The sequence below is a fragment of the Ovis aries genome, chromosome 14 (assembly GCF_016772045.2).
Source record: "Ovis aries strain OAR_USU_Benz2616 breed Rambouillet chromosome 14, ARS-UI_Ramb_v3.0, whole genome shotgun sequence".
In the NCBI taxonomy this organism is placed as follows: domain Eukaryota; kingdom Metazoa; phylum Chordata; class Mammalia; order Artiodactyla; family Bovidae; genus Ovis; species Ovis aries.
The window spans coordinates 62,040,519-62,067,482 of record NC_056067.1 but is presented as its reverse complement, the minus strand read 5'-3'; the positions used below and the strand labels follow the sequence as shown (position 1 = coordinate 62,067,482).

Genomic DNA, 26,964 nt, shown 5'->3' with positions numbered 1-26,964 from the left:
TGCAGATCCTCCCCACCCGCCCAACCCCATCTCCACCCCAACAACCCAGGGGTGGGAACTGTTTTCTGTGCTCAGGACTCCCCACTTCGGTTCTTGGAGATGTCTCAGCTCCAGCCCCGCATGGCTTACCCTCAGCCTCCCTGACTGACCCAGTGCTCCAGGCTCTGCTCCAAGGATCCAGTAAGTCTCAGGTCACCCTCTTCTGTGGGAGACTGGGCACTGAGTTCACATCCTCCCAAAGAGACCTCTGCAATCCCAGAGTGTGGGGGGTGAGCCCAGCTCCAGCCTGAGGGTGGAGAGACACATTTTCCAGATGAAAGCAGGAGCTGGGACCTACAGATGTGGGTGAAAAGAGAAGCGTGTGTGGATCAACGTCCTTGCATATAAGACTATTTTGACTCATGTGCAAACAGTAATTATGCTCGCACAGTGAATGTGACGCGTGCACCACTGACTTCACTCCTCACTCTACTGCCTGCTCTTCGTGTCTGCAGATGCAGGGGTGACTAGGAGGAACTCGAGCACCCGCGGCTGTGGGTATTCCTGAGGGGCGACAGTTTGGTAATTTATATTATATCATGTTGAGGTTTGCTACTAACAGCAACTCTGTGAAGCCGGCTGTATTATTTACCATGGGCAGCAGTTTAGGAAAGTGGTGGTAAAGCACACGTTAACATAAAATTTCCCATCTTAACTGTTTTAAGTGTACAGTTAAGCAACATTGAATATATTTAAATTGTTGTGCATCCAACCTCCAGCACTCTTCTCATCTTGTAAACTCAAAACTGTGTCCCCATTTAGCAATTAACTCTCTGTTTTTCCCTTCACCCCAGCCCTGGAGAAACAACTATTTTTTTTGTTTCTACTTCTATAAATTTGACTTCTTAGGAACTTCACACAGGAAGAAATAGACACATTTGTCATTCTGTGACTGTGAAATCGCTTATGATAATGTTCCAATGGTTCCTCCACATTGTAGCATGGCCCGGAATTTCCTGCCTTTTTCTATATTTATAGACTACATTGTGTATGTCTGTTCTTTCCTGCATGTACCGTTGGGCTGCTTCCAACATTCAGCTATTGTGAATAATGCTGCTATGAGTATGGGTGTACAAATATTTCGTTGAGATCCTGATTTCAGTTCTCTTGGATGTACACCCACAGGGAAACTGCTGGATCACATAGTAAATGCATTTTTAGTTCTTGGAGGAACCACCATAGCAGCTGCACCATTTTACATTCCTACTAACTGTGCACCACGGTTCATCAGCCAATTTAAACAAGAAGAAAACAGAGGACCAGAGAAGTAAGTGAATTGTTCAAAGGCACAGGTGGTATCAAAAAAACCGTACTTTTCTGGCTCTTTGAATGTTTATTCTTAACCAAAATGCTAAACTTGGACTTTGGAGTATCACAGGCAGAAATCCCATGGCAGTAACTTGTGGTCACTGGGTCATCCTGGCCCTGCAGAGCAGTGTAGTGAGGGGACATTTCATGCCCCAAAGGAGCAGGAAACAGAGTCCTGTCATTTCTGATTCAGAATGAAGGTTAGCCCCTCCCTCCAGTTGGGAGGCCACTCTGGTTTGATGTTTTGACTGAGCTGGGCCACAATCTGTCCCTCCTACAAACTCCATCTCCTTCAGCTGTAAAGCAGAGTTCCTATTCCATGTCACTCTGTGAGTAATAAACAGGAAGATAACAAGTTTCAGGATCCTTGGTGAAGAAATGTGTGGAGTCTGAACTCTCTGATCATCAGGCTCCTAAAAGAGTCACTTCAAGCATATCAAACAAGGGAGGGGATAATGGTGTTAGTTAAGTTCCCTGTTTTATGGAGTGAAAGTTTTAGTCACTCAGTTCAGTTCAGTTCAGTTGCTCAGTCATGTCCGACTCTTTGCAACCCCATGAACTGCAGCAGGCCAGGCCTCCGTGTCCATCATCAACTCATGTCCATCGAGTTGGTGATGCCATCCAGCCATCTCATCCTCTGTCGTCCTCTTCTCCTGCCCCCAATCCCTCCCAGCATCAGAGTCTTTTCCAATGAGTCAACTCTTCCAATGAGGTGGCCAAAGTACTGGAGTTTCTGCTTTAGCATCATTCCTTCCAATGAACACCCAGGACAGGTCTCCTTTAGGATGGACTGGTTGGATCTCCTTGCAGTCCAAGAGACTCTCAAGAGTCTTCTCCAACACTACAGTTCAAAAGCATCAATTCTTCGGTGCTCAGCTTTCTTCACAGTCGAACTCTCACATCCATACATGACCACAGGAAAAACCATAGATGGACCAAAGACGGACCTTTGTTGGCAAAGTAATGTCTCTGCTTTTGAATATGCTATCTACGTTAGTCAGAACTTTCCTTCCAAGGAGTAAGCATCTTTTAATTTCATGGCTGCAATCACCATCTGCAGTGATTTTGGAGACCACCGAAAATAAAGTCTGACACTGTTTACACATCTATTTTCTATTAAGTGATGAGACCAGATGCCATGATCTTAGTTTTCTGAATGTTGACCTTTAAGCCAACTTTTTCACTCTCCTCTTTCACTTTCATCAAGAGGCTTTTAGTTCCTCTTCACTTTCTGACATAAGGGTGGTGTCATCTGCATCTCTGAGGAGATTGATATTTCTCCCGGCAATCTTGAGTCCAGCTTGTGCTTCTTCCAGCCTAGCATTTCTCATGATGTACTCTGCATAGAAGTTAAATAAGCAGGGTGACAATATACAGCCTTGACGTACTCCTTTTCCTATTTGGAACCAGTCTGTTTTTCCATGTCCAGTTCTAACTGTTGCTTCCTGACCTGCATATAGGTTTCTCAAGAGGCAGGTCAGGTGGTCTGGTATTCCCATGTGTTTCAGAATTTTCCATAGTTTATTGTGATCCACACAGTCAAAGGCTTTGGTATAGTCAATAAAGCAGAAATAGATGTTTTTCTGGAACTCTCTTGCTTTTTCCATGATCCAGCGGATGTTGGCCATTTGATCTCTGGTTCCTCTGCCTTTTTTAAAACCAGCTTGAACATCTAGAAGTTCATGGTTCATGTATTGCTGAAGCCTGGCTTGCAGAATTTTGAGCATTACTTTACTAGCATGTGAGATGAGTGCAATTGTGCGGTAGTTTGAGCATTCTTTGACATTGCCTTTCTTTGGGATTGGAATGAAAACTGACCTTATCCAGTCCTGTGGCCACTGCTGAGTTTTCCAAAATTTGCTGGCATATTGAGTGCAGCACTTTCACAGCATCATCTTTCAGGATTTGAAATAGCTCAACTGGAATTCCATCACCTCCACCAGCTTTGTTCGTAGTGATGCTTTCTAAGGCCCACTTGACTTCATATTTCAGGATGTCTACCTCTAGGTGAGTGATCACACAATCGTGATTATCTGGGTCATGAAGATCTTTTTTGTACAGTTCTGTGTATTCCTACCACCTCTTCTTAATATCTTCTGCTTCTGTTGGGTCCATACCATTTCTGTCCTTTATTGAGCCCATCTTTGCCTGAAATGCTGCCTTGGTGTCTCTAATTTCCTTGAAGAGATCTCTAGTCTTTTCCATTCTGTCGCTCAGTATTGTCCAACTCTTTACGACCCCATGGACTGACTGTAGCCCGCCAGGCTCCTCTGCCTGTGGAATTCTCCAGGCAACTCTATTGGAGTGGGTTTTCATTCCCTTCTCCAGGGGATCTTCCTGACCCAGGGATTAAGTAAAGGAAGACGAAGAGTGGTATGTAGCTTGTGCAAAAGCAGATAAACTATTATGTAGCAGAGTGAAATTTGAACCAACAGACGGATTTCTATCCGAAAGCCAGTATTCTTATCCACTCAACTCATACCAACGAAGCAGCTACTCTGTGCCTGGCACTTTGCTGGAAGCCTTTGCTTCTGTAGGAGCAGAAAACATTTCTTTATAGGGTGCTTTGACTGGTCTAATAATTAAATTGGCATAAGTTAGATTGACAAGCTTACTTTGTTATGTATTGGAGCCCCATGAAAACTCAGAGGCTCAAAGACAGGCATTTGAGGCTTATATGCCCTCTGCCCCGAGCTAAGGAGAAGGGGTTAAGGATCTGGGGCTTCAAAAGGGAGGAAGACAACCCACAGGATGATGGGAAGAGCTATTATTTGGGAAGCAAACATTTGCCACTCCAGACAGGTAAGTCTTTCTGAGATAAAAAGCTATCCCTGGTAAATGACTCTCTTCCTGGCATAGGTCTAATCTACATTATTTTGAGCAGTTAAAGGAGAGACAAGGAACTTCTCCTGAGTCTTCTGGGTCTTAATTAATTTTAGCTCAAAGCAACCTGCATGCCAAAGTGGGACATTTGGGGGAGACATAGTCTGCTCCCCTTCACTTCTCTTTAAGCAAACTTTCTAGTAACTTTGAATCATATTAAGAGCCTTCTTTATGTTAAAGAAACCAAAGCTCACAGGTGGAGAACTTGGCCAATGTGTCCTTTGACCATGTGGTCCCCATCACGCTGTTCATCTGTGAAACTCCCAGGGCCAAGAGTGGATAACATTCTTGATGGCTTTGTGTCTTGTTTTCTCAGCAGATCTTACTTCCTCAACTCTGTCTAGGATGCAATGTCAGGATGTTCACCAATTTGGTCAGAAGCTGGTGCGAAGGCAACAGTTGAAGCCCACTGAGGGGCCTGAGAGTCCCAAGGCCTGTCACCTGAACACCTTTGACCTGGTGGTCTTGGGTGTGGCCAGCACGCTGGGGGCCGTCGTTTACATCCTGGTGGGAGAAGTGGCCATGTTCATTGCTGGACCAGCGATCGTCATCTTCTTGGTGGCTGCCCTGTCTTCTGCGTTGTCTGGGCTCTGCTATGCCGAGTTTGGGACACGGGTCTCATGGACCGGTTCTGCGCATCTCTACAGCTACATCAGTGTGGGAGAACTGTGGGCTTTCGTCACTGGTTGGAACCTCATACTAGCTTATGTCATTGGTGAGATGATGGGTGGAAAAGCTGTGGGGCTTGAGATCAGAATTTAGGAGTGAGGAGTTGGGTCTTCGGTCGTTCACGAGCACTTTGTCATCCACTTTCTTGGAGGAGAAGGAGGAGGGTAATAGTGTCAGGAACACTCCACAACTTCGTTGTACTCAGCTTTCTCCTGCTTCTTTACATGATGGACCAAGAAGCCAGAGGAAGGGGAACTGTTAGGAGTGGGTGAGACGGAGGTGTGTCCCACAGGCTCCTCCACTCACCGTACTGAAGTCTCTGCTCAGTTGTTGCATTCATGGGATTTCCCTTTACCACTTGATTTAAGATTTCAACCCTTGTCTCCCATCTTCCTGTTCCCACTTCACTGTTTTCTTACATAACATTGATCACCTGCTAATGTGTTAAATAGTTGACCTATTTGGTGATCATTTGACTCTACTCTCCCCACCTCATGAAGAAGAACTCTTTGAGAGTAGGTATTGATGCAAAATCTTGGCTCTCTGTGCACCAACACCAAACAGAAAAGAGACAGAGTCATAAAGCAGAAGGAGAGAGTGGCTTTATTTCTCTGCCAGGCAAAGTGGGAAGACAGTAGGTTTGTGCCTTAATAACAGTGCCCCCACTGCCATGGGAATAGGGAGAGAATATATAGTCAGGGCTCCTGGTCAGAGCTATCCTGAGAAGCTCACGGTATGTGCAGAGTCTCAGGTGATCAGGTCTCCTAATTTTTTTTAAGTGTTTTCTTCTTTCTTTCTTTTCTTGAATATTTATTTATTTGACTGTGTCAGGTCTTAGCTACAGCACACAGGATCTTTCATTGTGGGGCATGGACTCTCTAGTTGTGATGCTCACATTTAGTTGCTCTGTGCCACATGGGATCTTGAATGTGAATCCCTTCATTGCAAGGCAGATTCTTAACCACTGGACCATCAGGAAAGCAACCAACAAACCACCTAATATTGATGAGCTTCTGTGTTCCCTTTAATCTTGCCTCAGGTGGTTTCTTGGCCCCCCTACCTTGATTAACAACTCTTTGAATCTGTCCTTTGGAACTCAGGGAAGGTCATGGAGGCTGAAGTTTTGCCTACAAGAAATGGGGAACAAAAAGGCCTCTGTGCCCAGAGTCCCACAGAGCTCTGATCAGCATCAGTATTTTGTAATTTTCCCCCAAAATATATCCTATGGCACACAGAGGGGTTCAATTTATGTTTGTTAACAAATGTTCCTTCTGCTGCTGCTGCTGCAGCCGTTGCAAGTGTGGCCAGGGCCTGGAGCCACACCTTCGACAGCCTGATTGGGAACCATATCTCTCAGGCGTTAGAGGGAACTTTCTCTCCGTATATGCCCTACTTCCCGGCCACCTACCCAGATTTTGTTGCCATGGCCGTGTTGCCGCTTCTCCCTGGTAAGCTGGGGATTTTCATGATGGGACAGGAAGGGTGGGGTGTGGAGGGGAAAAGGGGTGGGGAAGGCTTGGGGTAGCAGCATATGGGAGATTAGAACTAGGAAGAATGGTCTTTGGTATGAGAGACAGGAAGGCAAGACATAGACCGTTATTTCCCACCCTTGGCATTACTGATCTTCTAGGCTGGAGGAGCCTTTGGTGTGGGGGCTAACCAGTGCACTGTAGGGTTATCTTAATTTAATCATTGTTGGATGTGTAGCATCTATGAACTATGTTCATTAGATATGGGTGACACCAACCCCCCAAGTTGTGACAATCAGAATGTCTCCAGGGAGTTTCTTGGTGGCTTCACCTCAGATCAGTCGCTCAGTCATGTGCAACTCTTTGCAACCCCATGGAATGCAGCACGCCAGGCTTCCCTGTCCATCACCAACTCCCAGAGCTTGCTCAACTCATGTCCATCGAGTCAGTCATGCCATCCAGCCATCTCATCCTCTGTCATTCCCTTCTCCTCCCTCTTTCAAGCTTTCCCAGCATCAGGGTCTTTTCCAATGAGTCAGTTTTTTGCATCATGTGACCAAAATATTGGAGTTTCAGCTTCAGCATCAGTCCTTCCAATGAATATTCAGGACTGATTTCCTTTAGGATGGACTGGTTGGATCTCCTTGCAGTCCAAGGGACTCTCTAGAGTGTTCCAACACTCTCCCTCTAGAGTGTTCTCCAACACCGTGGGTCAAAAGCGTCAATTCTTCAGTGCTCAGCTTTCTTTATAGTCCAACTCTCACATCCATACATGACTACTGGAAAAACCATGGCTTGCATGGGCCTTTGTTGGCAAAGTAATGTCTCTGCTTTTGAATATGCCATCTAGGTTGGTCATAATTTCATTCCAAGGAGTAAGTGTCTTTTAATTTCATGGCTGCAATCACCATCTGCAGTGATTTTGGAGCCCCCCAAAATAAAGTCTGACACTGTTTCCACTGTTTCCCCATCTATTTCCCATGAAGTGATGGGACCAGATGCCATGATCTTAGTTTTTTGAATGTTGAGTTTTAAGCCAGCTTTTTCACTCTCCTCTCTCACGTTCATCAAGAGGCTCTTCAGTTCCTCTTCATCTTCTATCATAAGGGTGGTGTCATCTGTGTATCTGGTGGTTTAGTGGTTAGGATTCTGGGTTTTCACTGCCATGGCCCAGGTTCATCCATGGCAAGGGAATGGAGATCCTACAAACCATGGCATGGCCAAAAAATGAACCCACAACAAACCAAAGAGAATGTCTCCAGACGTTGCCAACAGTCCCTTGGGGAACAAAACCACTTCCAGCTGAGAAGCATTTACTTAGACTGACAAGTTTCTTCCTCTATACTAAGACCAAACTTTTTTTTTTTAATTGAGAGAAAATTTACATAGCATAAAATTAACCATTTAATTATTCTCCCCAATTTTGTTGAGTTAATTAACATCCAACATTGTATAAGTTTAAAGTGTACCACATGATGATTTGATAGACATGTCTACTGTGAGATGATGGCCACAGTAAGAAACAAGCTGTCTGCAAGTGTACTTAGTGGGACTTAGTACCTTCACAGTGTCGTGTAACCATCGCCTGCATCTAGTTCCAAACATTTACATCACAAGCAAAGGAAACCCTGCACTCACTGAGCAGTCACTGTCCATCTATCCACCACCATCAGCCCTCCTGACACTGTAGCCACTGGTCTGCTTTCTGTCTCCATGGATTTGGTTATTTTGGATGTCTCATATTCCTTCTTTCCCACAGGACTACTGACTCTGGGAGCTCCTGAGTCAACTCTACTTTACAAAGTGTTCACAGGCATCAACGTTTCGGTTCTCAGCTTCATCATCATCTCTGGCTTCATCAAGGGAGACCTGCACAACTGGAAGCTCACAGAACAGGACTACACATTGAACACTTCTGAATCCATTGGCACCTCTAGGTTAGGAGGGTTCTCTTGTCCATAGCGACACTTGTGTGAAGGTGGGTGCAAGTCTGGAAATCTGGTGGGGACTAAAGTGTGGCAACCCACCCCACCATTCTTACCTGGATAATCCCATGAACAGAGGAGCCTGGCAGGCTACGGCCCATGGAGTCAAAAGAGTTGGTCATGACTAAATGAGTAAACCACCACCAAAGAGACCTGGGCTGATGGATCTAAGTGATGGGGGTCCTGGAGCCCAGCACTTGTGGTATGAAGGGAAGATCCCAGTAGAGATGGCTGAACTCACCTCACTCATGTTCTTCCTCATTCCTCTCTCACCATAGGTTGGGCCCTCTGGGTTCCGGAGGGTTTGCACCTTTCGGCTTTGATGGGATTCTCCAGGGAGCAGCTCTGTGTTTCTACATGTTTATTGGTTTTGATGCCATTGTCACTAAAGGTAATATAGTCACTGTGCTTCTCATCAGGGGTTTGGGGACAGATTAGGCTGCCCTTGGGCATGGGGTCGGAAGAAGGATAAGCTGCTTTTGATGGTGCAAGAGGAAAGGGGGTATTGTGTTTTCGCTCCCTGTGTTTTCCTAACCTAGTACATCTATGCATCCTGCAGGGGAAGAAGCCCTCAATCCTCAGCGCTCCATCCCCGTGAGCACCATGATCATGATCTTCATCTGCTTTGTGGTGTGCTTTGGTGTCTCAGCAGCACTCACCCTCATGGTGCCCTACCACCAGATCCATCCTGAGAGCCCCTTGCCAGAGGCTTTCCTCCACGTTGGGTGGGGCCCTGCCAGATATGTCGTGGCTGTTGGCGCCCTCTGTGCTCTTACGTCCAGGTCAGTATCATGGCTTTCTCCCCACTGACTGTCAGATGCTCGGGTATCCCAGCCCTTGGGATTGAGAGACAAGAGGGGAGGACACCTTGACCCAAGTAGACTAGGAAACAGAAGCCCCGGTCCTCCCTTCCCGTCTCTCCATGTCCTCATACATGTTTCCATTTTCTTTTCCAGTCTCCTCGGTGATATGTTCCCCATGCCTCGGGGGATGTGCGTGATGGCAGAGGATGGACTCCTTTCTCGGGGCCTTGCCCAGATCCACGCCCACACAGGCACGCCTGTCAGGGCCATCATGTCTTCTGAAAACCTTGCAGGTGGATAAACAAAACCCACCCCTTGTTTGATCATTTCCTTACCTTGGATATTTCTGGCTGTTTCTCACTCCCTTCCCCACCTTGTCTGTGCCCTCATCCTAGCAATCATGGCATTACTCTTCAAGTTCAGCGATCTGGTGGACCTCCTATCAATTGGGACCCTGCTTGCTGACTCCCTGGTGGCTCTCTCTGTGCTTGCCCTCAGGTGAGACTCCGCTACAACTTGGCTCAGAGTTGTGGACTCAAGGGGAGCTAAAACTCCTCTAGCTTCATGTCCTGCTCTGCTGAAATCAGGAGAGAGTTGGATTAAACTCTCTGGTGATGGATGAGTATATGGTCTGTTGTTAATATGGCCTTAATATCTTCTCACTCAGGTACCAGCCAGATCAGAAGTTCAGCAAGAAGGAGAAAACAGAGGAGGAAATTGAGATGAAGCCTAAACTTGAAGAAAAGCCCCCAGAGCCTGTATCTGAAGCAGGAAACTCAGACATTCTGAAGAGTCTGTGGTTCCCTACTGGCACCATCCCCACCTGGAAATCTGGCCAGATTGTCTATGGATGTGCTTTCCTGCTTGGTGAGCAATGGGACTTCTCTTTGGTGGTATTCTGAAACTGACAGGATGGGTTGGAAATACGTGTCTTTTTCAGTTACGAAGTAGTAGAGATATGATGCCCCTTCCTGATGTGGGCAGCCTGGGGAGGGATGTGGCCCGAGGTCCTGACCTCTTTGTCTTCTGGGTCCAGCCTGTTTTCCTCCTCCTTGACCCTTGCAGTTCTCCTGCTGGCCATCCTGAGCCTGGTCCTGGCCCAGTGGCCCAGCCAGGTGTTCTCTGGAGACCCTGTGCTCACACCAGTGGCTGTGCTGCTGCTGCTGCTCATCGCTGGGGTCACAGTCATCATCTGGAGGCAGCCCCAGAACCCCTCTCCTCTTCCGTTCAGGGTAGGTGAGGGACTTCCCTGGTGGTCCAGTGGTTGGTTAAGAATCTACCTTGCAATACAGGGGATGTAGGTTAGATTCCTGGTGGGGGTAAAAATACCCCATGTGCTGCAGGGAAGATAAGCCCATGCCCCCACAACTAGAGAAGCCCTTGGGCCACAACTCAGTTCTGATGCAGCCAAATTAATTAGTTAATTAGTTAATTAATTTTTTTAAAAAGTAGGTGGCCTTAAGTTCACCTGCTTTGAGGTCTAAACATCCTTTACTGAATGTGAGAAGATGGGAATTGCTCAAACCAATGGACCCTTCCCTGATCCACACTCAATGCTTCACATACCCAGTTTCAGTAGGCACTGAACACACAGCTTCAACAGGACTGGAGTCTTCCTGCCCACATGTGGGTTGCAGGCCCCTTTCCCAACGTCTGGGCTGTGTTCAGGGATGAAGTGACTCTGCCCACAGGTCCCTGCTCGGCCTGTCCTCCCACTGGTGAGCATCCTTCTGAACATTTATCTGATGGTGCAGATGACTTCTGGGGCCTGGATCCAATTCAGTGTCTGGAATGCCATTTGTAAGTGGTTTTCTGGGATTAAGAGACCTCTCAGTTGACTGATCCCCATCTTCTTCCTAACACCACTCCCCTAAACTGTGTCAAACACCTTCATAGGAGACCTAGTGAGCAAGAGTGGGGTTCCTTGGTGTCTCAATGGTAAAGAATCCACCTGTCAATGCAGGAAATGTAAGAGACATGGGTTCTATCCCTGGGTCAGGAGGATCCTCTGGAGGAGGAAATAGCAACCCACTCCAGTACTCTTCACCGAAGAATCTCATGGACAGAGGAGCCTGGAGGGCTATGGTCCATGGGATCACAAAAGAGTCAGTCACGACTGAGGGACTGAGCATGCACACGAGCGTGTACACAAGCACGTATCAGTAGAGAGAGCATCTACTTTCCCTTCTCACTGTCTCATTTCCCTACTAGGATTTGCCATATACTTTGGCTATAGGATCCGACATAGCCTGGAGGAGAACTAGAAGCAACAGCCTCCACCTCCCAAACTCTTCACTCAAGCATCCCTGCTGCTGAATCATCTTAACCACAGGACATAGATGCCATGTGGAATCTCTTCATATGCTAGAGGAATCTTCTGGTTAAAGGGGCACTTTAAGCCTCTATGGACTATGAAGGTGCAATGCATTTCAGTTCAGTTCAGTTCAGTTGCTCAGTCATGTCTGACTCTTTTCGACTCATGAACTGCAGCACACCAGGCCTCCCTGTCCATCACCAACTCCTGGAGTTCACCCAAACTCATGTCCATTGAGTTGGTGATGCCATACAATCATCTCATCCTCTGTTGTCCTCTTCTCCTCCTGCCCTCAATCTTTTCCAGCATCAGGGTCTTTTTAAGTAAGTCAGCTCTTCAAATCAGGTGGCCAAAGTATTGGAGTTTCAGCTTCAACATTACTCCTTCCAGTGAACACCCAGGACTGATCTCCTTTAGGATGGATAGGTTGGATCTCTTTGCAGTCCAAGGGACTCTTGAGAGTATTCTCCAACACCACAGTTCAAAAGCATTAATTCTTCTGCGCTCAGCTTTCTTTATAGTCCAGCTCTCTCATCCATACATGACTACTGGAAAAACCATACCCTTGACTAGATGGACCTTTGTTGACAAAATAATGTCTCTGCTTTTGAATATGCTGTCTAGGTTGGTCATAATTTCATTCCAAGGAGTAAGTGTGTTTTAATTTCATGGCTGCAATCACAATCTGCAGTGATTTTGGAGCCCCCCAAAATAAAGTCAGTCACTGTTTCCATTGTTTCTCCATCTATTTCCCATGAAGTGATGGAACCAGATGCCATGATCTTAGTTTTCTGAATGCTGACTTTTAAACCAACATTTTCACTCTCCTCTTTCACTTTCATCAAGAGCCTTTTTAGTTCTTCTTCACTTTCTGCCATAAGGGTGGTGTCATCTGCATATCTGAGGTGATTGATATTTCTCCCAGCAATCTTGATTCCAGCTTGTGCTTCTTCCAGCCCAGCGTTTCTCATGATGTCCTCTGCATAGAAGTTAAACAAGCAGGGTGACCATATACAGCCTTGACGGACTCCTTTTCCTATTTGGAACCAGTCTGTTGTTCCATGTCCAGTTCTAACTGTTGCTTCCTGACCTGCATACAGGCTTCTCAAGCGGCAGGTCAGGTGGCCTGCTATTCCCATCTCTGTCAGAATTTTCCATAGTTTATTGTGATCCACACCATCAAGGCTTTGGTATAGTCAATAAAGCAGAAATAGGTGTTTTTCTGGAACTCTCTTGCTTTTCCATGATCCAGCAGATGTTGGCAATTTGATCTCTGGTTCCTCTGCCTTTTCTGAAACTAGCTTGAACATCTGGAAGTTCACAGTTCATGTTTTACTGAAGCCTGGCTTGCAGAATTTTGAGCATTACTTTACCATCGTGTGAGGTGAGTGCACCTGTGCGGTAGTTTGAGCATTCTTGCGTTGCCTTTCTTTGGGATTGGAATGAAAACTGACCTTTTCCAGTCCTGTGGCCACTGCTGAGTTTTCCAAATTTGCTGGCATATTGAGTGCAGCATTTTCACAGCACCATCTTTCAGGATTTGAAGTAGCTCAACTGGAATTCCATCACCTCCACTAGCTTTGTTCATAGTGATGCTTCCTAAGGCCAACTTGACTTCATATTCCAGGACATCTGGCTCTAGGTGAGTGATCACACCATCGTGATTATCTGGGTCGTGAAGATCTTTTTTGTAAAATTTTTATGTGTATTCTTGCCACCTCTTCTTAATATCTTCTGCTTCTGTTAGGTCCATACCATTTCTGTCCTTTATCGAGCCCATCTTTGCTTGAAATGCTCCCTTCCTAATTTCCTTGAAGAGATCTCTAGTCTTTCCCATTCTATTGTTTTCCTCTATTTCTTTGCATTGATCACTGAGGAAAGCTTTCTTAACTCTCCTTGCTATTCTTTGGAACTCTGCATTCAATTGAGTATATCTTTCCTTCTCTCCTTTGCTCCTCGCTTGTCTTCTTTTCACAGCTATTTGTAAGGCCACTTCAGACAGCCATTTTGCTTTTTTCATTTCTTTTTCTTGGGAATGGTCTTGATCCCTGTCTCCTGTACAGTGTCACAAACCTCTGTCCATAGTTCATCAGGCACTCTGCCTATCAGATCTAGTCCCTTAAATCTTTTTCTCACTTCCACTGTCTAATCATAAGGGATTTGATTCAGGTCATACCTGAATGGTTTAGTGGTTTTCCCCACTTTCTTCAACTTCAAGTCTGAATTTGGCAATAAGGAGTTCATGATCTGGGCCACAGTCAGCTCCGGGTCTTGTTTTTGCTGACTGTATAGAGCTTCTCCATCTTTGGCTGCAAAGAATATAATCAATCTGATTTTCGTATTGGCCATCTGGTGATGTCCATGTGTAGAGTCTTCTCTTGTGTTGTTGGAAGAGGGTGTTTGGTATGACCAGTGCATTCTCTTGGCAAAACTCTATTAACCTTTGCCCTGCCTCATTCTGTACTCCAGGCCAAATTTTCCTGTTACTCCAGGTGTTTCTTGACTTCCTACTTCTGCATTCCAGTCCCCTATAATGAAAAGAATATCTTTTTTGGGTGTTAGTTCTAAAAGGTCTTGTAGGTCTTCATAGAACCATTCAACTTCAGCTTCTTCAGCATTACTGGTCAGGGCATAGACTTGGATTACCATGATGTTGAATGGTTTGCCTTGGAAACAAACAGAGATCATTTTATTGTTTCTGAGATTGCATCCAAGTACTGCATTTTGGACTCTTTTGTTGACCATGATGGCTGCTCCATTTCTTCTGAGGGATTCCTGCCCATAGTAGTAGATATAATGGTCATCTGAGTTAAATTCACCCATTCCAGTCCATTTTAGTTTGCTGATTCCTAGAATGTCAACGTCCACTCTTGCCATCTCTTCTTTGACCACTTCCAATTTGCCTTGATTCATGGACCTGACATTCCAGGTTCCTATGCAATATTGCTCTTTACAGCATCGGACCTTGCTTCTATCACCAGTCACATCCACAACTGGGTATTGTTTCTGCTTTGACTTCATCCCTTCATTCTTTCTTGAGTTAGTTCTCCACTGATCTTCAGTAGCATATTGGGCACCTCCTGATCTGGGGAGTTCCTCTTTCAGTATCCTATCATTTTGCCTTTTCATACTGTTCATGGGGGTCTCAAGGCAAGAATACGGAAGTGGTTTGCCATTCCCTTCACCAGTAGACCACATTCTGTCAGACCTCGCCACCATGACCCATCCATCTTGGGTGGCCCCCCATGGCATGGCCTAGTTTCACTGAGTTAGACAAGGCTGTGGTCCATGTGATCAGATTGGCTAATTTTCAGTGATTGTGATTTCAGTCTGTCTGCCCTCTGATGCCCTCTCTCAGCACCTACCATCTTACTTGGGTTTTTCTTACCTTCCGTTTAGTTGCTCAGTCATGTCTGACTCTTTGCAACCCCATAACTGCAGCACACCAGGCCTCCCTGTCCATCGCCTACACCTGGAGTTTACCCAAACTCATGTCCATTGAGTCAGTGATGCCATGCAACCATCTCATCCTCTCTTGTCCCCTTCTCCTCTCGCTCTCAATCTTTCCCAGCATCATGGTCTTTTCAAATGGGTCAGCTCTTCACATGGAGAATCCCCTTTCTAAGCCAGAGAGGCTGAGAAAGGAAAACTAAGCTTTGCTGTAATGTTGCCTGGCCTTTATTTAAGTTGGTGCATGAAAAAATTTGGTTTCTCATTTATAATACTATCCTACAATTAGATCTATATTGCCAGAGTATAGGAACATGGATGGAGGTTAACCCCCCTACATTCTAAACGATCCCCTTTGATCTTCCTCCAAATCTCAGGGGGGAAATCAAGCTTTCCCCACTCCTGCAAGTTCTCTTACTCGTTCAGATTGTTCTGATCAGCCAAAAGAAATCAATGGAATACACACACACAGACATATACACCCATAAACAAAACCCAAACAGTCAAAAACTCAATAAAGTACAAGAGATGGACCCAGCAAGCAAAGGGAACCAAAATGATAGCCACCAGTTAAAAACAAAATTAAATAAAGCACAAACTGGAAAATAAAACCAAATCAAGGTGCCAACTAGGGAGTAAAGCAACAGAAACAAAACAAATATGGTGAGAAAAAGAAAGAAGAAGAGAGAAGAAGCAAATGTAAGTCGAGGTAAATAAAGATTTATGCGTATTAAGGAATAACTACAACAGGAAAATAGCAGTAAGAAAAGCCAAAGAATACATGTAGAAAAATAATAATAATAAAATTTAAAACTTGAAGAATTTAAAAGGAAAACCCCAAAGAACCAGAGAAGGCCAACATAGAGGCAGAAGTATAAACAGCAAATACAAAGTGTGATAAAAAAATTCTCCCAGGGGGCTAAAAAGTTCTCAAAAGCTTAAGTAGATTTAACAGTACTAATAAAATCAACTACTACAGCAACAGAGTGGGGGAAAAAAATCCAGAAGCAACTAGAGAACAAGTCAAAGTATAAGAATAATAAGCGTTTTCCTTGGATCTCAGCTGTCGGCTTGCCTTCCCTCTCTGGGAGTCTCCATGCACCTCGACTGCCCTGGATACCCTCCAACACTGTGCTGGTCTCTGGCCCTGCTGCGTGGACAGCTCAGATTCTAATCTGGTCCTACTCCTGGGTGTTCTTGCCTCCAAGGTCCACAGCTGCCAGAGCTGGCGTGGTTTCTTCTGCGGGAGCGCTCGGTGTCCTTTCTTATATTCCAGAGACACAGAGTCTGCCTCCTTGATGGGGTGGATTCAATTTGCAACTTGTGCAGCAGGGGGAAGGTTCTGAGTCCTCCTCCTTAGCCACACTGCCCCTGGGTTTCAGCTGTGGCTTTGTCTCCGCCTCTGCCTGTGAGTCGTCCACAGGGCTTTGCTCCTGAGGCTGCCCTGGAGGGCGTGGGTCTGCCCCAGGGAGGAGGGGGTGAGGGGGGTGCAGCTGCTGGGGCGGCAGGGCCCGGGGCACCAGGTGCTCATGGGAACTGGAGCCTAGGGCCCCAGGAAAGGGGCTTTCTAGCCTCTGGCAGCTCTGCCCCAGCGGCATCCAGCGTGGGGGTGGCACAGCTGCTCGGATCGTGGGAACTCTGGGGGCGCCGAGTGTGCAGGGACCCCAGCTGTCTCAGCCGAGGGAGCTCTGGCCCTCCAGGGTGTCGTCCTGGCCTCTGGCAGCTGTGGTCAGAGCGCCTCTGGGGCCGGTCCTTCTCTGCTCCCGGCTCCCTCCCCCGTGAAGGCAGTAACAGGCCAGCCTCTCTCTGGGGCCTTCCCCTCTCCAGGGCTGACCTGTGGGGACAGAGAGGCCACAGCGATGGCTCCACCGCCTGCGAGTGACTCAGCAGGTCGCCCTGCCTCCCTGGCTGCCCGGGTTTCCTGCTCAGGCCTTTCCCACTGCCGACTCCGCCCTCAGGTCCCCTCAGGCGTCTCCCCGCAGTCAACAGCTGACCTCGCCGCGGGATCGCTCCAGGATCCCGGTGCTCCAGCTCCCAGCCCTGCGCCTCCCAGGGGACATGCGTCCCTGCATCCCTCTCCGGGGAACTTATGGCTGCTGCAAGGTTTGTCTCCGTGATTCTCATTCCATTCAGACCCTCACAGACCAGCTGCTTCACTCTCAGCCTCGAGTGCTTCTCCTCTGTCCCCTGAACAGTTTCCTCAGCCTCCAAGGGCCCCCACGCTGGGACCGGGCCCCTGCTTCAGTCCCCCACCCTCCCAGGGCAGGTCCAGGCCCACTGACTCTCTTTTGCCCCACGTCTTCCACCCTGCCGAGTTCTGTGTGGTTCTATATAGTCTTCTCCGGTGGCCAGGTGCTCCTGCCTGCTCTCTTCTGCCGTTCTGCAAGATCGCCTGTGTCTGAAGGTGTCTTCCTGAGGTATCTCTGGAGACAGAGGAACTCCACACCCACCTGCTCCTCTGCCGTCTCATTCCCCCTCATCTAATCCAACTAAGACGCCATCTCCCCAGAGGGACTCTCCCTGTGGGACAGCATTTTCTCAGCCAATCTGCCATTCTTATCTGGGCCAAATTGAGCACTATTTGGTCTAAATTTTAGCTATAAAACTTTGACTAATGAAAAGAAAGATGACATTTTATTATGACCTGGTGTGGCCACAAAATTCTCTGGATTCCAGAGAAAACTGGCTAAGATAAAACTTTTTGAAATTGGGTAGGAAAAAAAAAAAACCCAAACAACAAAAACAACCTCCCCAAACAAAAATAAACACACAAAAACTGGTTCTTTTTGCATGTGCAGTTAGAGAAAGCTAGCTTTTAAAATACTTTTTTTCCCCCCAGAATTCTGACACTGAGAGAAGACGTTCTGCTAGAAGAACATGGCTTTCCTGTGCCTTAAGACAGCGCTCTGAGGTACAAGTCTCTTATCTAATCTAATTATCTCTAGTTCCTGAGCCTGAGGGTGGGAAATGGAAAGGAAATCTTTTCAACTTTTACTTATTAAAACTGTTGATTATAATCCAGTGAGCTTTATAATACCTGATTCATGACTAGGATTAGCAAATGAAACTGTATTATTTCAATGCATGTATAGGCCTCATCACATCTATCCATTTCTGTGAGGTTGGACAGCTGGCTTGCTTCCAGCTTTCAGCTGTTGTGAATAATGCTGCTATGAAAATAGGTGTGCAAATATCTGTTTGAGATCCCATTTTCAGTTCTTTGGGGTGTACACCCAGCAGTGGAATTGCGGGATCAGGTGGTAATTCCAGTTTTAGTTTCTTTAGAGAACCTTACATTCCTGCTCACGGTGCACAGGGGTTCGTCAGCAGCATTTGAGCAAGAAGAAAACACAGGTCCAGAGAAGTGTATGACTTGTTCAAAGGCACAGCAGTGTTCGAGGAGCCAAGATTCAAATCAGAGTTTCCTGGGTTTTTGAATCCTTGCTCTGAACCAACACTCTAAACTTGGACTTCCGAGTATCAGGGGTGGAAGCCCCCTGATGGTGACTTGTGGGTCATCCTAGCCCTGCAGAGCAGTGTAGTGAGGGGACATTTCATGCCCCAAAGCAGCAGGAAATAGAGTCCTGTCCTTCCTGATTCAGAATAAAAGTTGATCTCTCTTCCTCCAGGCAGGTAGTTGGGAGGCCACTCTGCTGTGATGCTTTGACTGAGCTGGGCTTGAGTCTGTCCCTCCCTACAAATTCCATCTGCTTCTGCCCCAAAGCAGAGTCCCTGTTCCATGTCACTCTGAAGGCAACAGAACAGGAAGCTACCAGCTTTTAGGATCTTCATCATGGAAACAGGCGGAGTCTGGGATTTCTGATCCCCAAGCCCATTAGTCACTTCATCCCTATCTAAGACAGAAGGAAGTAACGATCATGACAGGTTTCCCACAACAGCAGGACAAAGATGGGCTCTAGTGTGCGCAGTGTCAACAAGCTAATAAATAGCAGAGCTGGATTTGAAATGGCAGACCTGATTGATTTTGCTTAAAAAGAAGAAATCAGCATTCTTATCCACTCAGTTCATACCAGTTAAGCAGATACTGTGAGCCAGGCAGTGTGCCAGGTTTTGCTTCTGTAGGGGCAGAGATTTCCTTTTCTAAGCTCGTTGGCTGGTCAGACAGGCACTTCCCTGGTGGTCCAGTGGCTAAGACTCTGTGCCCACACTGCAGGGGGCCTGGGCTCCATCCGTGGTTGGAGAACTAGACCCCGTATGCCACAACTGAGTTCACCTGCCTCAACGAAAGATCTCTGTGCTGCAACTAAGACCCAGTACAGCCAAAACAAACAAACAAAAAAAGACAGATTAGGAGATTCAATTTGCTTGTAGGGAAGCCCCATAAAAGTTCTGAGACTCAAAGACTTTCAAACAACTGAGGCTCATATCCTCCCCTGACCTAAAGAGAAGGGAGTAGGAATCTTCGGCTTGAAATGGGAGGAAGAGAACCCAAGGGAAGATGGGAAAAGCAAATGCTTGGAAGACTCTTGAGAGTCCCTTGGATAGCAAGGAGATCCAACCAGTCCATCCTAAGGGAAATCCACACTGAATATTCATTGCAAGGACAGATGCTGAAGCTGAAACTTCAATACTTTGGCCACCTGATGTGAAGAGATGACTCATTTGCAAGGACCCTGATGCTTGGAAATATTGAAGCTGGGAGGAGAAGGGGACGACAGAGGATGAGATGGTTGGATGGCATCACTGACTCGATGGACAAGTTTGAGGAAGCTCCAAGAGTTGGTAATGGACAGGGAGGCCTGGGGTGCTGCAGTCCATGGGGTCCCAACGACTGAGTGACTGAACTGATTCTGCTCCCCATCACTTGTCTTTAAACGTTCTTTCTAGTAATTGTGAAACACATTAAGAGGCTTCTTTGTGTCTGAAGAAACCAAAGCTCAGAGATGGGAGAACTTGCCCAGTGCGTCCTTTTACCACCTGCCCCTCATCACTCCAATACTTCATGGAATTTAACTCCTAGGGTCAGGGACAGATAAACAATCTTACTGGCTCTGTGTCTTGTTTTCTCAGCAGATCATAGCCTCCTCAACTATGTCTAGGATGGTGCGTCAGTATGTTCGCCAGTTTGGTCAGAGGCTGGTCCGCAGGCGAGGGGCAGACACCATAAAGGAGTCTGACGGTCTCAAGATTCATCTGAGCGCCACAGACCTGGTGTTCTTGGGTGTGGGCAGGAACCTGGGAGCCGGCCTGTACATCGTGCTTGGTGCAGTGGCCAAGTACGTAGCTGGACCAGCGATTGTCGTCTCCTTCTTGGTGGCCGGCCTGTCTTCTCTGCTGTCGAGGCTCTGCTATGTGGAGTTTGATGCACGGGTACCACGCTCCTCTTCTGCGTATGTCTGCAGCTACGTCACGATGGGACAGCTCTGGGCCTTCGTCGTTGGCTGGAACATCATACTGTTATTTTTAATTGGTGAGGTGATGGGACCAGGCGACAGGTGTGGGGGAAAGGTGTGGGGGCTAAGGTCAGGAAACTGGGAGATGGGATTGTGGTCTCATTCATGGGCACTTTGTTACCTGACTTGAGGTGGGAAATGGGTAACTGTGGCTGGAAAACCCCACAACTTCATTCTGGTCAGCTCTCTCCTGCTTTCCTTAAATAATTGGACTGAGAAAGAGAAGGAAAGGAAACTGGGCACGGGTGGGAGGGAGGCGTGTCCCACAGGCTCATCACCTCATTGTATTGGAGTCTTTGCTCAGCTGTTGCCTCTGAGTGATTTTTTGGGGGGGGGGGCGTTGCCACTTGATTTAAAATTTCATCCCTCATCTTTTAGCCCTCCTGGTCCAACTCCCCTGTTTTCTTTCCTTGTGAAACACTGATCTCCTCCTAACATATTAAATAGAGGACCTTTTTTGTGAGTCATCTCAGTCTGCTCTCGATACCCCATGGAAAAAAAATCTTTGAGCTTCTATATTTTGTATATTTTTTCCTCCAAAATACGTCCGTTGGCACTTACTAGGTGTTCAATTTTGTCTGTGAATGTTCGTTTTTCTGCTGCTGCAGCCATTGCGTGTACAGCCCGCGCCTGGAGATACGCCTTTGACAGCCTCATTGGGGACCACGTCTCTCAGAAATTGGAGGAAACTGTCCCTCTGCACGCACCCTATTTCCTGGCCACGGATGCAGACTTTTTTGCACTGGGTCTGGTGCTGCTGCTTGCGGGTGAGTCAGCGGTTAGATATAAGATGTGATGAGGGGACTCCTATGGTGGTCCAGTGGTTAAGAATCCACCTTGCAATGTGCGGACAAGGGTTCGATCCCTGGTCAGGGAGCTAAGATCTCATGTGCTGCAGAACAATTAAGCCCAAGTCCTTAGCCTGCACACTACAACTAGAGAATCTCTGTGTGTGTGTGTCTAGTTGCTCAGTCACGTCTGACCCTTTGTGACCCTTTGGACCATAGCAAAATAGACTCCTTTGTCACTGGGATTCTCCAGGCGAGAATACCAGAGTGAGTTACCCATTACCTTTTCCAGGGGATCTTCCTGACCTGGGAAGTGAACCCATGTCTCCTGTGTTTCCTGCATTGCAGGCAGATTCTTTATCCACTGATTCCCAAACTTTGCTGTTTGGGTCGCAACAAAAGATCCCACAGCTAAGAGCCAACTCAGCCAAATTCAGTTCAGTTCAGTCACTCAGGCCTGATGGACTCTTTGTGACCCCATGGATTGCAGCATGCCAGGCCTCCCTGTCTGGCACCAACTCCTGGAGTTTACTCAAACTCATGTCCATTGAGTCGGTGATGACATCCAACCATCTCATCCTTTGTCGTCCCCTTCTTCTCTCGCCTTCAATCTTTCCCAGCATCAGGGTCTTTTCAAGTGAGTCATCTCTTCGCATCAGGTGGCCAAAGTATTGGAATTTCAGCTTCAACATCAGTCCTTCCAACGAATATTCAGGACTGATTTCCTTTAAGATGGACTGGTTGGATCTCCTTGCAGTCCAAGGGACTCTCAAGAGTCTTCTCAAACACCACAGTTCCAAAGCATCAATTCTTTGGCACTCAGCTTTCTTCACAGTCCAACTCTCACATCCATACATGACCACTGGAAAAACCATTGCTTTGACTCAATAGACCTTTGTTGGCAAAGTAATGCCTCTGTTTTTTAATAGGCTGCCTAGGTTGGTCATAGCTTTTCTTCCAAGGAGCTTTTAATTTCATGGCTGCAGTCACCATCTGAAGTGATTTTGGAGCCCCCAAAATTAAAGTCTCTAACTGTTTCCATTGTTTCCCTTCTATTTCCCATGAAGTGATGGGGCCAGATGCCATGATCTTGGTTTTCTGAATATTGAGTTTGAAGCCAGCTTTTTCACTCTCCTCTTTCACTTTCATCAAGAGGCTCTTTAGTTCTCTTTGCTTTCTGCCATCACTGTGGTGTCATCTGCATATCTGAGGTGATTGATATTTCTCCCAGCAATCTTGATTCCAGCTTGTGTTTCATCCAGCGTAGTGTTTCTCCTGCTGTACTCTGCATATAAGTTAAATAAGCAGGGTGGCAATATACACCCTTGACATACTCCTTTCCCAATTTGGAACCGGTCAGTTGTTCCATGTCCAGTTCTAACTGTTACTTCCTGACTTACATACAGATTTCTCAACAGGCAAGTCAGGTGGTCTGGTATTCCCATCTCTTGAAGAGTTTTCCATAGTTTGTTGTGATCTACACAGTCAAAGGCTTTGGCATAGTTAATAAAGCAGAAGTAGGTGTTTTTCTGGAACTCTCTTGCTTTTTCCATGATCCAATGATGTTGGCCATATGATCTCTGGTTCCTCTGCCTTTTCTAGATCCAGCTTGGATCGCCTCACAGTTCAAGGGACTCTCAAGAGTCTTCTCCAACACAACAGTTCAAAAGCATCAGTTATTCAGTGCTCAGCTTTCTTTATAGTTCAACTCTCACATCCACACATGACTAGATACCAGTGAAACACACTCTGGAATTTTGACAATTCAATGTCTCTAAACAATGCCAAATATTTGGGGAATAAAATTTACTCCCAGGTGAGAATCATTTTCTTAGACTGACATATTTTCTTCTTGGTACTGAGACAAAAGATTTTTATTTTTTATTTCATAGGAAATCTACACAGCATAAATTTATCATTATGCTATTTCCCCCAGCTTTACTGAGATAAAACTGACATACAGCATGATAAGTTTGAGGTGTACAATGTGCTTTTTTTTTTTTGGCTGTACTAGGTCTTCATCGCTGCTCACAGGTTTTCTCTAGTTGCAGAGAGCTTGGGTTACTCTTTGCTGTGATACACAGGCTTCTCGTTCTCGTGGCTTCTCTTGTTGCAGAGCACGGGCTCTAGAGCTCGGGCTCAGTAGTTACAGCACATCGGCTTAGTTGGTCTGCAGTACGTGAAATGTCCCTGGACAAGGGACGGAACCCATGTCCCCTGCATTGGCCGGCAGACTTCCAACCACTGGACCACCAGGAAAGTCTCACAGTGACTATCTGATAGACTTGCCTATGTGAGATGATCACCACAATAAGAAATGAACTATTAGGTCCTTCCTGGTGGTCCAGTGGCCGAGACTCCTTACTCACTGTGCAGGGGACCAAGGTTCCACCCCTGGTCAGGGAACTCAGATCCTACTTAATGAAACTAAAGGTTCACATGCCACCACTAAAGATTCTGTTATGCCACAGCGAAGACTCAGCCCAGCCAAATACAAATAAAATGAAAATTTTTTTTAATTATAAGAAAAGAAATTAACTATCTTACGGGTACAATTCAGGAGCACTAGTACATTCACAATGTTGTCCAGCCATCACCTCCATCGACCTTCAAACATGTTCATCTCCCCCAAAAGACACCCTGTATCCCTGAGCATCACGGTCCATCCACCCCACCCCCACAGCCCCCAGCCCCCAGGCTGCTCCCTGGCGCTATGGACTTAGTTACTGTGCGTGTCTCGTATTCCATCTCTCCTGCAGTACTACTCGCTCTGAGAGTTCCTGAGTCAGCCTGGGTTTACAGAGTGTTCACGGGCATCAACCTTTTGGTTCTCAGCTTCATCATCATCTCTGGCTTCATTAATGGAGACCCGCACAACTGGAAGCTCACAGAACAGGACTACACACTGTCAACAGCTGTATTCTCGTATAGGTTATGAGCGTACCCTTGGTCATATTAATGTGTGTGTGTGTGTGTGTGTGTGTGTGTGTGTGTGTGTGTGTAGGGAGGTGGGAGCTGAGAATCTGGTGGGGAGTAAAGAGACTGAGGCTGGTGGATCCGGATGGTGGGTTTCCTGGAGGCCAGAGTTTGTGGTATTGAGGGAAGAGTCCAGAAGTGATGGCTGAACCCACCTCACCCACGATCTTTCTTGGTCCTTCTCTCACCACAGCTTGGGCCCTCCAGGTGCTGGAGGGTTTGTGCCTTTTGACTTTGAGGGGGTTGTCCAAGGAGCAGCTACGTGTTTCTATGCATTTGTTGGCTTTGCTGCCATTGCCACTAGAGGTAACATGATCACTGAGTGTCCCATTGGGGGTTTGGACAGAGTTTGGGCTGCCCTTGGGCACAGAGGTTGGGAGAAGGTTAGCCTGCTTTAGGCAATTCTGTGCTTTCACCCCATGGCGTTTTCCTGACCTGCTGCTTCCACCCCTTTTGCAGAGAGAGGAGACCTAAATCCTCAGCGGTCCATCTCCCTGATCTCACTCCTCATGTGCTTTTTGGCGTATTTTGCTGTCTCCGGGGCACTCACCCTCATGGTGCCCTACTACCAGATTCATCACCACAGCCCCTTGCCCGAGGCTTTTCTCCATGTTGGCTGGGGCCCTGCCAGATGTGTGGTGGCTGTTGGCATCCTCTGTGCTCTTACGTCCAGGTCAGTGTCCGGGTTTCTCCCCGTCTACTGTCAGAAGCTCATGCACCCCAGCCCGTGGGACTGAGACACAAGAGGGAAAGGCATCTTGCTCCGTGTAGACTAGGGAGCACATGCCCTGGTCTCCCCTGCTTCTCCACGTCCTCACACGTGTCTCCACTTTCTCTCCCAGCCTCCTGGGTGACATGTTCCCCATGTCTCGGTTAATCCGTGCAATGGCAGAGGACGGGCTCCTTTTCCGGGGACTTGCCCGGGTCTATGGTCACAGAAAAATCCCCGTCGTGGCCATCATGTCTTCTGGAAGCCTTGCAGGTGAATAAACAAAGCTCGCTCCTTCCTTGATCCATTTCCCTTAAGTGCAGTCCCAGTGGTTTCTTAATCCCACCCCACCGTTTTTGCTCCCCCATTCTAGGGATCATGGCATTACTCTTTGAGTTCAGCCACATTGCAAACCTCATGGCAGTTGCGTCCCTGCTTGCTTACTCCATGGTGTCCTTCTCGGTCCTTGTTCTCAGGTGAGACCCCGCTACACCTTGACTGAGGGGCTTGGGGTCATGGGGATGATGGGGAGGTCATCCTGGTCTGTGTCTTCATTATGCCTTCTGATTGTTCAAGAGAAGAAAGAAGTGGAATAGACAATCTGGTGTTCTGTGAATAGTGGCTGCTGTTAATATTGCCTTTAAACCTCTAACTCAGGTACCAGCCAGATCAGAATTTAAGTAAGAGTGAGAAAACGGAAGAAGAAACTGAGACGGAGCTTGTACCTGTAGGAAGTCCTTTGGACTCTGTACCGGAAGCAGGAACCTCAAACATTCTAAAGAGCCTGTGGTTCCCTACTAGCACCACCCCCACCCGGAAATCTGGCCAGATTGTCTATAGATGTGCCTTCCTGCTTGGTAAGCAGTGGGGTTTCCCTTAACTCATGTTCTGAAATGGACAGGATGGAGTGAGAGTGTGTATTTTGTCAGTTAAGGGGTCTGGGAGATATGATGGCCCTTCCTGATGCTGGTGGTTTCAGGGAGGGGTGGGACCCGAGGTCCTGACTTCTTTGTCTTCTGGGTCCAGACTGTTCTCCTCCTCCTTGACCCTTGCAGTTCTCCTGCTGAGCATCCTGAGCCTGGTCTTGGCCCAGTGGCCCAGACGTGTGTTCTCTGGAGACCCCGTGCTCACAACAGTGGCTGTGCTGCTGCTGCTGCTCATCACTGGGGTGACGGCCATCATCTGGAGGCAGCCCCAGAGCCCCAGTCCTCTTACGTTCAGGGTATGTGACCTATATGTACAGAGTGTCTATGTTGAATGAAGGAGGTCTGCATGCTTTGAGACCTAAACATCCCTGGCTGGACCAGGGAAGAAGAGGAGTTGCTGAAACCAGTGGACTCTTCCCTGATCCACACTCAGTGCTTACAAACCAGGATCAATAGGCACTGAACACAAAGCCTGACCCACGAAGGTCAGGGTCTCCCTTTCCGATGTTGGGCTGTGTTCAGGGATGAACTGACTCTGCCCTCAGGTCCCTGCTCTGCCTGTCCTCCCACTGGTGAGCATCTTCGTGAACCTTTACTTGATGATGCAGATGACCTCTGGGGCCTGGATCCTCTTTGGCATCTGGAATGCCGTTGGTGAGTGACTTTCTGGGCTGAAGAGGCTTCTTGAGTGACTGAGCCCAATCTTCTTCCTACCCCCTCCCCCCAAACCGTGTCAGACACCATAATAGAAGGCTTACTGGGTATTCATAAGTGAAGAGGGCCCCTGTTTTTCTTCTTACTGTCTCATTTCCCTACTAGGATTTGCCATATACTTTGGATATGGGGTCCGACACAGCTTGGAGGAGAACAATGAGCCACCAGCCTCCACCTCCCAGACTCCAGACTAAAACACCCCTAGTGATGAAGCATCTTAGCCAAAGGAAATAGATGCTGTGTGGACCCTTCCATACACTGGAGGTATCTGCTGGTTCAAGGCGCACTTTGAGCCTCTATGGACTGTGCAAGTGGAAAGCATTTAGTGCTCTGTGTTTATTGCCAGTGGACAAAATGACTTTGCTATTGTATAATTTTTAAGTAAACTTTTTTAAGCTTAATATGCATCAGAAGATTGCATGCTTCATAAGTGTGTAGTAAGATGAATCTTCACAAAGAAAGTATTATGATGTTACTGACAACTAGAGGAAGAAATAAAATATTAGCCTACACAGAA

At 47.1% G+C, this 26,964-nt stretch overlaps 1 protein-coding gene across 3 annotated transcripts; it reads left to right on the top strand.

Moving 5' to 3' along the window:
• The first annotated feature begins 28 nt into the window (after positions 1–28).
• On the top strand, positions 29–26,964 carry LOC101112843 (cationic amino acid transporter 3-like). Of its 3 annotated transcripts, XM_027978744.3 has the most exons (24): positions 29–180; positions 1,165–1,306; positions 4,550–4,945; positions 8,128–8,305; positions 8,632–8,744; positions 8,913–9,135; positions 9,310–9,449; positions 9,552–9,654; positions 9,824–10,023; positions 10,222–10,392; positions 10,848–10,956; positions 16,879–17,023; positions 17,760–17,831; positions 19,952–20,351; positions 20,943–21,101; positions 23,882–24,053; positions 24,292–24,404; positions 24,558–24,771; positions 24,941–25,080; positions 25,181–25,283; positions 25,465–25,664; positions 25,863–26,029; positions 26,279–26,387; positions 26,553–26,964. In XM_027978744.3, the coding sequence occupies exons 3-24, from the start codon at positions 4,576–4,578 to the stop codon at positions 26,639–26,641; spliced, it is 3,690 nt and encodes a 1,229-aa protein (XP_027834545.3). In that variant the 5' UTR covers positions 29–180; positions 1,165–1,306; positions 4,550–4,575; the 3' UTR covers positions 26,642–26,964. The 3 variants fall into 3 exon arrangements, with proteins under 3 accessions (XP_027834545.3, XP_027834546.2, XP_060255128.1); XM_027978745.2 differs by lacking the exons at positions 29–180; positions 1,165–1,306; positions 4,550–4,945; ... (6 more) ...; positions 10,222–10,392; positions 10,848–10,956 and having other exon boundaries at positions 16,887–17,023; positions 19,955–20,351; XM_060399145.1 differs by lacking the exons at positions 29–180; positions 1,165–1,306; positions 4,550–4,945; ... (7 more) ...; positions 10,848–10,956; positions 16,879–17,023 and adding an exon at positions 19,489–19,663 and having other exon boundaries at positions 17,773–17,831.

Coding starts and splice junctions, on each gene's coding strand:
- LOC101112843 (XM_027978744.3), top strand. CDS start 4,576: ATGCAATGTCAGGATGTTCACCAATTTGGTCAGAAGCTGGTGCGAAGG. Junction 8,745..8,912: donor TGATGCCATTGTCACTAAAG/GTAATATAGTCA, acceptor TGCATCCTGCAG/GGGAAGAAGCCCTCAATCCT. Junction 10,957..16,878: donor CAGTGTCTGGAATGCCATTT/GTAAGTGGTTTT, acceptor CTCCGCCCTCAG/GTCCCCTCAGGCGTCTCCCC.